Source organism: Euleptes europaea, chromosome 15 (assembly GCF_029931775.1).
Source record: "Euleptes europaea isolate rEulEur1 chromosome 15, rEulEur1.hap1, whole genome shotgun sequence".
NCBI lineage: Eukaryota > Metazoa > Chordata > Lepidosauria > Squamata > Sphaerodactylidae > Euleptes > Euleptes europaea.
Window position 1 is genome coordinate 35,625,759 of NC_079326.1, and position 12,208 is coordinate 35,637,966.

General features: G+C 45.5%; 1 protein-coding gene across 1 annotated transcript in view; it reads left to right on the top strand.

The window, feature by feature from the left end:
- Window positions 1-3,147: 3,147 nt before the first annotated feature.
- LOC130487970 (sodium channel protein type 2 subunit alpha-like) overlaps window positions 3,148-12,208 on the top strand; it is a 77,456-nt gene continuing 68,395 nt past the window's right edge. Inside the window, exons 1-2 of the mRNA XM_056861541.1 lie at window positions 3,148-3,179; window positions 7,795-8,116. Coding sequence (XP_056717519.1) covers window positions 7,847-8,116 — 270 coding nt within the window. The 5' untranslated portion in view covers window positions 3,148-3,179; window positions 7,795-7,846. The remainder of the gene's footprint in view (window positions 3,180-7,794; window positions 8,117-12,208) is intronic.

The following is a 12,208-nucleotide window of genomic DNA, read 5'->3' on the forward strand; positions in this document are numbered from 1 at the left end:
AATAATGTGCAGAGGCGGATTTCACATCTCTAAGAGATGATTTCACATCTCTAAGAGAACACCTACAAGCAGCCATGCTGGATCAGACCAATAGTGTATCTAGTTCAGCATCCTGCTCTACACAGCAGCCACCCATATCTCCCTAAAAGGCCTACGAGCAGGACACGGAGGCTGAAGTGTCGCCTCCGCAGATGCCCCTTCGCAACTGGGCTTCAGAGTAGGGTTGCCAACCTCCAAGTGGCACCTGGAGATCTTCTACTATTACAATGGATCTCCAGATGACCTAAATCAGTTCCTCTGGAGAAAATGGAAGCTTTGGAGGGTGGGGCTCTATGGCAATATATCTTGCTGAGGTCCTTCCCATCGCCAAAACTGCCCTCCCCAGGCTCCACCCCCCAAATATCCAGGTATTTCCCAATACAGAGCTGGCAACCCTAGGTTTCATGCAGTCATTGAGGCCAACAGCCATTAGTACAGCTGTCTTGCATGAACTTGCCTAATTCTCTCTTAAAGCCAACTAAACAAGAGGCCCTTACCACATCAGCAGCAAATACCACCAGCCAATCAAATTAATGGAGCGATAGGACATGCTGAACAAGCAAACTAAGGTGAAGGAAGCCAACATAGGCCACTGTCTCCAAGTTTACACCCTTATCATTTTTTAAAAAGATCTGTAATAAGCCTTAGTCATGGAACTTTTGAACACGAGCATCTCATGCTGTGACATCTCATCTGCTTAGGACACCACATGGAAAACTAGAGAGAGGAAGGGGTGGAAGAAAGAAAACAGTGCAGAGCCTTCTCTATGCATCTTGTCCAGAGTGGGTTTGCACATCTTATACATGATTCACTGCAGTTCTCATTCCTAGTTAAATGTGGGCTAAAACAGATGCATTGTACACTCCAAATTGCTTTCCCGCTTCAAACTGCAAAGAATCCCAGGGGCATGCTACTCATTCTAACAGTGGTTAGAGTGGTTCCTCAGTGGCACAGGCTTCCTTGGGAGGTGGTAAGCTCTTAGGGTTGCCAACCTCCAGGTACTAGCTGGAGATCTCCTGCTATTACAACTGATCTCCAGCCAATAGAAATCAGTTCACCTGGAGAAAATGGCCGCTTTGGCAATTGGACTCTATGGCATTGAAGTCCCTCCCCTCCCCAAACCCTACCCTCCTCAGGCTCCACCCCCAAAACCTCCCACTGGTAGCAAAGAGGGACCTGGCAACCCTATAAGCTCTCCTTCCCTGGAGGTTTTTAATGTCCATCTGTCAGCAATACTGATTCTATGACCTTAGGCAGATCATGAGAGGGAGGGCATCTTGGCCGTCTTCTGGGCATGGAGTAGGGGCCAGCTCGAACACTGGCGTGTTTGCCCTCACGCCGGCTAGATGCTACCTTATTCCTAAAGGGGGGGCAGTGCTCCAAAGGGACACATGGGGGGAGGTAGTTGTGAATTTCCTGCATTGTGCAGGCAGTTGGACTAGATGACCCTGGTGGTGCCTTCCAAATCTTATGATTCTATGATCCCTTTGCCCTTTTCACACTTCCCATAGACCACTCCCAAATTAATCTAGAAGTTACCCTGTTGCTGTGTTGCTCATAGTGCTTTGTATGGAAGCAACCCCCACTCCATGGGGCACTTTTACACAGCCAAAATAATTCACTTTCAATACACTTTCAGTGCACCTTCATGATCGTTGGCCCATTTCCCCCATCCAGATTCTGAAAACTCAACAATAAGCCCCCATGCAGAATTTTGAGAATTCGGATGGGGAAAATGTGCACTAGTGTGTGTGTGTTAAGTGCCGTCAAGTCGCTTCCGACTCATGGCGACCCTATGAATGAAAGTCCTCCAAAATGTCCTGTCTTTGACAGCCATGCTCAGATCTTGCAAATTGTGCACTTAGAAAATCTTAGAAAATGTGCACTTAGAGAGTGGCAAATCCAAGGCAAAACCTCCCATGCACAAATGGCCTACAGTGAAATCCACCTTCGAAGTGCATTGAAAGTGGATTGAAAGTGCATTATTTGGGCTGTAGTAGAAAAGGGCAAGAGTCCAGTATCACCTTAAAGACTAACAAAAATATTTTCTGGTGGGGTATGAGTTTTCGTGAGCCACAGCTCAGCTCTTCAGATACAGCTAGAATGTGAATCCAGCTGACTTTAAGTAGAGGAGAGTGAATTCAGACAAGCATTAGTATGTCAATGTGAACAGTATGTCAATGGGAATAGCAGGCGTGATGGGATTAGGTGTGGTATGCAGAAGAGTCTGTGATGTCCAGGGGAGAGATGGGTGTGGAGAAATCAGCATTGGTCATGAGCCATGAATGCAAGGTCTTTATTCAGCCCAGGCAAATGCACTGACTTTATGAAGAAGTGAGCTGTGGCTCACGAAAGCTCATACCCTAACAGAAAATATTTTTCACAGTGGGTAGCCGTGTTAGTCTGTTTGCAGTAGTCAAAAAGGGCAAGAGTCCAGTAGCACCTTAAAGACTAACAAAAATATTTGCTGGTAGGGTATGAGCTTTCTGAAGAAGTGAGCTGTGGCTCACGAAAGCTCATACCCTACCAGCAAATATTTCTGTTAGTCTTTAAGAAAATATTGTTGTTAGTCTTTAAGGTGCTACTGGACTCTTGCCCCTTTTCTACCACTGCAGACAGACTTAACACGGCGACCCACTGTGAATTATTTGGGCTGCGTGAAAGTGCCCACATCGCCTGCGTTTTTAAAACCAGCATCTCTCCCAAACCGGCCTTGGTTGCTGGTACCATTCCTAGCTTGCTTCGCGGTCCAACAATGCACGCCTTGGGGGTAGGCTGGGCAGATGGACCACAGGATGCTAAGGGCACCGAAGCTTCAGCTCTGAAACCCAACGCTGCCAGGCTCAGGCTGCAAAGCCCGCGAGCCTCCCGCAGCCATCGCCTCTGAGCGCCCCCTCGTGGCGTTTCCACGCAGGGCACCGAGTAGTCCCTTACACAGGAAATGCTGGTTTCTACTCCAACAACCAGGATCCTTTCGCAGGAAGTTAGGTGTGGTCTATTGAAGGAGAATTGAAATAATCATTAAAACACACGCACACACCAAAAAGGCACGATGATGGAGTTTTGCTCTCTCTCTCTTTTTTGGGGGGGCTGCAGTCTTCCCGGATTAAAACCCACATGAGTGAACGAGCCTAGGACTGGTAATGCATGCCTTATTTCTCTGCAGTCTAGACAAAAAGGGTCTCGCTCCCTCTCCGGCTCGTCGTTGTTCCGCCGGCGAAGGAGGGGACCCGATTGCAAAGACCACTTTCCTTTTCCCGCGGTGGAGTCTCCTGCGGCGATCTTGGCAACTGTGGACGCCCGTCGCGCGGTTGGATGCGCCAGATGCGCTGGGATGCAGCCGCAGAGCATCCCTCCCAGATGTGTACACCTGCAGGAGTTGACGCGCGCGCGTGCGAGAGAGAGAGGGAAAGGGATGCTGCGGTTGCCTTCCACGCCGCGAACCTCGGATGCATGTGTCCTTGTGTATATTAAGGGTGGAGGGGTAGGTGGGAGATTGGGTGGGGGGCAGTCGGTTATTGCATGCCATGTCCCGTTTATAATCGCTCTTCTGCTGCATCGCCCGGCACTCGAGCTGTTAATCTTCTGGCGCTGTTGCTATTTAATTGCTCGGATAATGCGGCTCGCTTATTCAGGGTTGATGTCTGCGTTTGCGTGTGTGGTCGTGATGTGGCAGCGACTGGGCACAGAATTTGAATGTTTGCATCAGATCCCCCCCTCCTTTTTTTTTTTTTTTTTTTGAGTCAGCAGATGTGTAAGGAGGCAATAAAAAGATTGATAGATTAGAAAGTAACAGGGCGACTGTTTACACAACCGGACCCGTCATCTAATTGAGGATGGTTTTATTTATTTTCCCCCCCAAACCACAAAATGCTTTCTTTCGAGAGGCCACCCATCTGAGTTCAGGTGTCCAAGCCTGATCGGTCCTTGTTCCAAAAGAACTGGCTGCTCTCCTGAGTTCTGCACGTTCCTCGGTAAGCAGAGGGACTACCACACAAATGAATCTTCTCGGTGACAGTAATGGCCTCCGGCCCTTATACTAATGAGGCCTCTTTGTGGTAATTGGAAAAGGCAAAGGGGAGACCATCAGGTACCATCCTCCTCCAAATCCTGAATGTTAAGAAGAAGCACTTTCTTCTTCTTCAGACAACCATGTATGAATTGCCTCTGCACGTTGGGAAAACAAGACTGCCAAGCGATTTTGTTGACAGAGCGCCCACCAGCCTGGTCAGATTTTACTGGAATGGCCCGTTGTTGCCACTGAGGTCTTTTTGACAGGGGTTTTGTGCTTTCTTTCGAAATACAGGGCAATCCCCTGATGCCACATGAGTCCCTTGCAGGCAGCTTCTTTTACAGGACAAAAAAAAGCGCGTAAACGTTTGCTCCTAAATAAAATATTTATTTTATTTATTTACTGACGTTTATACCCTACCTTTCTGCTCTCATGAGCTGCTAACATGTTAAAAGCAGGCATAATAAAAACACATCTTAAAAAGCCATTAAAACCAAAACAAAGCCCATTCCAACAATCGAAACCAAGTTAAAATAAACATACAATATAGCTAAATGCAAATACAAAAGAACAATAACTAAAAACAGGCCAGGAAGGAGAGGTCACTGAAGGAACAACACATGATGCAAACAGTCTTCATCTGCTGGCAGAAGACAGCAACAGAAGGGGACAGGCAAGTCTCATCGGGGAGAAAGATCCAGAGTTTCTATGCTGCAACTGAGAACACCCTGTCCCAGGTTGCCACCCACCTAATCTCAGAAGGTGGGGGCACCTAAAGCAGGCCTCAGTTAGACTTGTAAGGCATGCTGGTCCCAACCTGTGTAGGGCTTGAAAGGTCAACACCAGCACCTTGAACTGTGCCAAGAAACAGATTAGGAGCCAGTGTGTAGATGGGCCAAGACTAGAGTGGTATGTTTCCTATGACACACTCCAGAAAACGTCCTGGCTGCAGATCTCTCCACCAGTTGAAGTTTCCAAATGCTTTTAAAGGGCAGCCCCACATAGAGCACATTGTAGTAATCTTATCTAGATGTCACTACAGCGTGCACCACAGTGGCTGGATCCTTTTTGTCCAGAAAAGGCGGCAGCTGACTAAATAGCTGAAGCTGGTAAAAGGTAGTCCTGGCCGCATCTGCCACATCTGCTTTTCCAGCAGTAGGCCTGGGTTGAAGAGCACCCCCAAACGACAAACCTATTCCTTCAAGGGGAATGTAACCTCATCCAGAACAGGTCATACTTTCCACATGCCAGTATCACTTTCATCATGTCAGGGTTGCACTTCAGATATTAGTCTGCATCCACTCCAAAACTGCCTCTGGGCACTGGTTCAGGTTTTCTACAACCTCTCTGGGACCAGCCAAAAGTGTGAGATAGAGCTGAATGTCATCTGCATATTGGTGGCAACCCCATCCAAATCTCCAGATGACCTCACTCAGTGGTTTCATGTAGATGCTGAAAAGCGTAGGGGACAAGATGGAACCTTGCGGGACCCCACAGGCCGAAGGCCCAGGGGTTGAGTAGCTGTCCCCTAGAAGCACCTTCTGATATCTACCCTTCAGGTAGGACTGGAACCACTGCAAAACAGCACCTCACAGTCCCAGCCTGGAATGGTGGTCCAGAAGAATAAATACTATGATCAATGGTACTGATCGCTGCCGAGAGGTCCTGGAGAATCAACAGAGTAACACTCTCTCTGTCAATCTGGTGCAGGTGATCCACCAAGGTGGCCAGGGCTAGTTCAATCCCATAACCAGGCTTGAAAATAGATTTAAGAGGATCCAAACAATTCAAGCAATATGCTTTTTCCGGGAATGCCTGAAATTGTCCAGCCACAACCATTTTAATTATCTTGTTCAAAAATGGAATATTCAAGAATGGTTACTGAAATCTCCCAGGTCCATGGCACACTTCTTTAGTAGTGGACACACCACTGTTTCAAGGCTGGAGAGACCACCCCCCTCTCTCAAGGAGACATTAACTATCTCTCGGATCCTCTCAGCGAGTCACCCCGCCCCCAAAGATTTAAGTGGCCATGGAATGGCAAGGGTCATGCAAGTGGTCCTCAAACCTCCAAGGACCCTGTCCACATCCTTTGATTGAATAAACTGAAAATTATCCCAAACAGTTGGACAAGTTGGCACCCTGGCGCCATCTGTCTCTGTCACTGCTAATGTAGACTCCAAGTCAGTAAGGATATGAGTGATTTTATCTGCAAAGCGTTGAGCAAAATGGTAATAGTGGACCACCGACCACTCTACCTCCTCCTGCAGGCTAGATCACAACATGCCTCTGACCACCCAAAACAACTTTGGTAGCCTATACCATGCAGAGGCAATGGTGACAGAAGAGTAGTTTGTCTGCTGCCGACAGTGCCACAGAGTATGCTTTAAAATGAGCTTTCGCCCATGTCTTCAAGAATAGCTGAAGCTCTAACATTTGTCATTTACCTTCTGCGACAGAGGGGGAAAAATATACAGGGCCAGAGTGGTGTACCAGTTAGCGTGTCAGTCAAATCCCTAATGGGCCATTAGGCCCAGAGTAACCTACCTCACAGGATCATAATGAGAACAGAACAGGGAAGAGAGAACCATATACACCATCCTGAACTCCATGGAGGAATCGTGGGAAGGAAATATGCTAGTTAGATTTAGTAATTTAAACAAAACAGGGGTGCTATCTGGAATGGAAGCTATATTCTGTGACTTGGAATGAATCCCAGATGTTAGGGGCTGCATGTGGTTGCTCACTTGTGTTCAGAGATACTCTTTCTGTTATTGTTTTACAACTCAGCCCTTTTCTATTGATAATGGGTTCTGACTGGGGCCGAGTCCTAATGTGCCTTGATTCAGTCAACTAAGACCCGCATGAGAGAATTCATGACAAAATAATGCCCTATACTGTGGAATAAGATAGAATGAATATAATTACATCCATCTCTTGTAGCTTGTGCCTCCCCTCCCTCTTTATCCTTTGCTGTTTACACCACTTTTGTTGACTAATTGTAAGCTTCTCAGGGCAGGGACCTGAGAATTTAAGTCTTTTGCTTATATCACTCTATGAAGTGCTGTAAAGGTCCCCTGTGCAAGCACCGGGTCATTCCTGACCCATGGGGTGATGTCACATCTCGATGTTTACTAGGCAGACTTTGTTACGGGGTGGTTTGCCATTGCCTTCCCCAGTCATCTTCCCTTTACCCCCAGCAAGCTGGGTACTCATTTTACCGACCTCGGAAGGATGGAAGGCTGAGTCAACCTTGAGCCGGCTACCTGAAACCAACTTCCGTTGGGATCGAACTCAGGTCGTGAGCAGAGCTTGGACTGCAGTACTTCAGCTTACCACTCTGCACCACAGGGCTCCTATGAAGTGCTATACACACTATATAAATAATACTATACTATACTGAACTACATAAATAATAGCCATAGTAATTAGTACTTGTAGTCAGTGCAGAAGATTTTGATTGTTGCTGGTGTATTTTACAGGAGTTTAATTGGGGAGAGTTTGGAGCCCCCCCCCCCCCGGATTGTTATAATATCTTCTGTTCCCTTGGATAGACAGATTTGCAAATGAGAAAGAAAATGGGATTAAAGGAGAATGAAGAATGAATGAACAATCATCAAAACATACAACTCTCACATTTTAAGTAGCCCAGTTAATAAGCTGCCCTGCGGACAAGTATTTTCCTTTCCTTGCGCAAAGCATAGTGCTAATCTTCTCTCTCTCTGTGTTTTTTTTAATCCTAGCACTTTTTTATGCATGGGGCACAACAATAATTAAGAGGTGCAGGATGAAAAGATGGCACAATCAATGCTGGTACCACCAGGACCTGACAGCTTCCACTTTTTCACGAGAGAATCTCTGGCAGCTATCGAACAACGCATTGCTGAGGAAAAAGCGAAGAAGCCCAAACAAGAGCGCAAAGACATTGATGACGACGAAAATGGACCCAAACCCAATAGTGACTTGGAGGCAGGCAAATCACTGCCCTTTATTTATGGAGACATCCCTCCGGGAATGGTCTCTGAGCCTTTGGAAGACCTGGACCCATTCTACCTTAACAAAAAAGTGAGTGCACGTTGTGAGTCTAACATAGTCCCATGGGAGCTCGGTAGGACTGGAACCCCACAGACACTTCCATGGAGTACTCTTTAGCCAATATTTTGGAACATGATAATTGCAGTTTGCTTTTGATTTCATACGTAGTTGTTACCGTGATGTGTTTTCTCTGTTCACCGATGCTGCTCACAAGCAAACTCTCCGTCTCGGAATCTTAGTGTTGACAAGATATCCCCCTGAGTTTACATGCGGTGAAACAGGTTTATTGTAACACTCTGGGTATTTTGCTGTAATTGTCACTAACCTTATTTTACAGCTGGGAAATTATTGAAGCACAAATGCACAGAGATTTTTTTTTTATTAACAGTGGTACTAGCAGCAAAGGTTTTATGGGAAGGGTTGTTGTTTTTAATGAATTGTGCCTCTCTTTGGGCCCTTTCCCCATCTTTTTCTGTGCAACAAGGGTGTAAAAAATTGGCTTTACAGTGCAATCCTAAGAACTCTTCCCTGGCAGAAAACTTCACTGAATAGACCTGGATAGGATTCTGCATGGACCTGCTTAGGATGACTGTTGGTTCTGGAACTATCCTATCATTGACTTGGTTGCTGTAGAAGTGCAGAGTCAGAATAAACATCTCCAGGGTCATCCTAACCGTGAAGCACTTTGAACAACTAGATTCAGGGCAGTCCATCAAACAGATGGCACCATTTCGCTGACTCCATCTCTGAGCTAGTACAAATATGTTTTCCTGCCTTCCTCCCCTATGTAGGCCTATGGAGGGTGAAGATTAATTTCCTCGTCCTGGTATGATTCCCTTCAGAGGATGGGTAGAGGGGAAGAGTTCAAAATGTGCCTCACAGCCACAAAGGACAGGTCCCAACTCATGCCAGGTGGCCATGGGTATCTCAAAAGGGAGAGCTTCTCCATATTTTAATAACCTCCTCTCTCTGACCTGGGCTTAGGTTTATGATTATTTCATTGAAGCCTTCCAGGCATGCACACACACACAGCCCATACATGCCTCTTGGCAGCTTTTTCTGCATGTCTTCATACGTCTCCAGCTGTTGTTCTTTGCCCTTGGTGGAACTTCCTATATTAAGCAGAGACTGACTAGCCAGTTGGCATCTCAGGGAGGATGTTAGAAGCCACAAACTTGAAACTGTCCAAAAGACACGTGTATTCTGAAGAGGGTTTACTGTACAACAACGGACAGAGTGCAGTTGAAAGGCAGATAAAGTTCCTGTCTTCCTCCTGACCCATTTCAATAAAATAAAGCACCGTTCCTTTATGAGGATTGTCATCTTGGCTAGTAGTATAATTGACTCAACTGGATAGTGCCTACAATTTCATTACAAACAGAGAGGTGATTTTTTTTTCACTTAGCTTTCCAAAGCAATATGCAAGTAGCTTACACAGATGACTTTAATTTCTTCTGTTAGCGCCTTTGGATGACTAAGCATAAACCAGTACTACTTGACAGGACAGCTCAGCAGAAGTCAACTCTTACAATGCCATTCTAAGCAAAATTACAGGGTGTAACTGTTCAAAAAGTTTTATAAGATATATAGAAAGTTTAACAGAAAGATGAGATAAGAAGAGCATAAGAATGGCCTTGCTGGGTCAGAATCAAGGCCCATCAAGGCCCATCTAATGTAGAGACTCCGTTTCCTCCTGCTTGTCAGTTCTGAAAGGAAACTTAAACTGATGGCATTCCCCTGTTGTTTGATATTTAGAGCTACACTGCCTCTCTATACATGGAGGCCTAGTCACTATTGTGGCTGTTGATAAACCTGTTGTCGGTGAATCTGTCTAATCCTCTTTCAAAGCTGAGTATATACTGTAAGAAGATGTTATATGAAAAAAAATTAGCCCTTTGGAAACGGATTAGCCTTTTAAAAGATGGATTAAGCGCTATGCAAAGCGGCAATGAAAAAAGGAGCAATGACAGCCCTAGTTTATATTACAGGCCTTTGTTTTTGCAAAATCAGGTCATGCAAGATTTTTGAGCTAAATTGCTGCAGAGAGACAGACAGGCAATGCAATCCTGTGCAGATTTAGACTGGAGTAAGTTTGCATTGAATTGTTCTGTCAGCCTCCATTAGCAGCTGCTTTTACATTTCAGCTGATCAGCATGCCAAATGCTTCCCTCCCCCCCCTTCACCCACTCTGTAGAGGATGGGTAGAAAAGTGGATGAGGATTGTAGAACGTGGCCCCCCTAACTTCTCAGTCCTCTGAATAAATTGTTTGCCGTTTCATAGAGTGTTAAGAGAAAAGACGCTCTGAAACTGAAGTGCCAAAAATTCAGTGTGCAACACAGATCAGAAGAACAGATTCATTATAACATCTTGTTCTAAGCAGATTCCTGGGAAGGAAGCTGATCACAGTGTTTAACAGCCAGAGCATATGTGAAGCTATAGAAAGACAGACATGTTTCTGAAGAATCGGAGAGCAGGACAATCAGCCTGCATACTTCCTACTCTGCTATAGAGGGTGTAGCATGCTCTTCTTTAGCCTGCCCTCTGGTTTTAGTTAATGTTGAATGGAACCAGCTTGCCTTCCTTATAAGTTCCTCTGGGATCCACAGTACTGCTGCCCGAGCTGACTGGTCCCTGTTGCAGCCGATGAACACAAAAGTTCATATCATGGCTGTCTCCAGAACAAGAAGGAATGGTGCTCCGTTTGCCTCACCCTGAGTGGAGGCAACCATACTTCTGGCCCCAAATGTATTAAAAAAAAAAAAAACATGTTTCAGCAGAGTAAGAGACTGCTGAAACAGAAAAGGCAAGTTTTCTAGGTCAAGAATTACATACAGGTTGAGATTTCTTCTGTTTCTAAACAAGGAAGCAAAATATATATTTTTTAAAGAACATGATGGATGTGCTACAAAAGGACTGTGAATAAAATAATGGATGCTAGATTGCTGTAGATGGCTCAGCATCTCAACAGGTAACAGCATAGGCAATTCATGAAATAGGGAGGGTAAATATGTTGGCATCTTCTAAAAAGCTGGCACACTAATGCGAGCTTCAATTTTGGCAGGCATAAAGGAAAACAGCTATCGTAGCTGTTCCAGCATTTATTCTCTTGCACGTGAAAGATAAATAGTAAATATCTAAGTACTTCCTATTAATGTGATAGAAAAGCAAACTCATGGCCACAATTGTCAGGTACTTGGTGCTTTTCCCATTGCAATAAACAATTTCTAACCATTCATCTTCAAATGTAATAATGAGAATAAAGACTTATGAAAAATGTTTGAAATGTTCAGCGTTCTCCTGCACAAATTGTGCAATGATTCAATGAATCATTTCACAAGGGTGTAAGATTTTATACATAACTTGGGGATATTTAATAAACCAGGCATGAGCACCGCAGTGGGGGAAACATGATGCTTTTTCAAAGCTAAAGAGACCTAAACTTGTAGGGTTGTGGGTGATGGCTGCGTACAGTTGTTAATTACTTTCTTGAATGCAGCGTGTTTCTATATAGATGATCAAAAAGTTTTTCTCTTGTGGCTTTGTCAGTTATTTCCTCAAAATGGGTACCAGAATTACCCATGGGTTATCCGGTGAATGTCTTCTATGCAATCCTTCCTGACTGTGCACACAATACATTTTTTCCCTATGTGCTACATTCAGCTGGTGATTTCCCAGAAATGTGAATGTGAAATTTGCAGCAAACATAATATCTGTGGAGCACCAGTACTTATACCATGAGATGTGGGGATGCCAGCCTCCAGGTGGGAGCTGGGGATCTTCCAGAATTATAACTCATCTCCAGACTACAGAGATCAGTTCCCCTGGAGATAAGGGATGCTTTGGAGGGTGAACTCTATGGTGTTGTACCCCACTGAGGTCTCTGTCCTCTCCAGGCTCTATCCCCAAATCTCCAGGAGTTTCCCAACCCAGATCTGGCAACCGTACCCTCCATCCCCAGCCGGTGGCTAGGGGGACCTGGCAACCCTATGCCTTATCGGTAGGGTTGCCAGGTCCCTCTTCACCACTGGCGGGAGGTTTTGGGGGCAGAGCCTGAGGAGGACGGGGTTTGGGGAGGGGAGGGACTGCAATGCCATAGAGTTCAATTTCCAAAGTGGCCATTT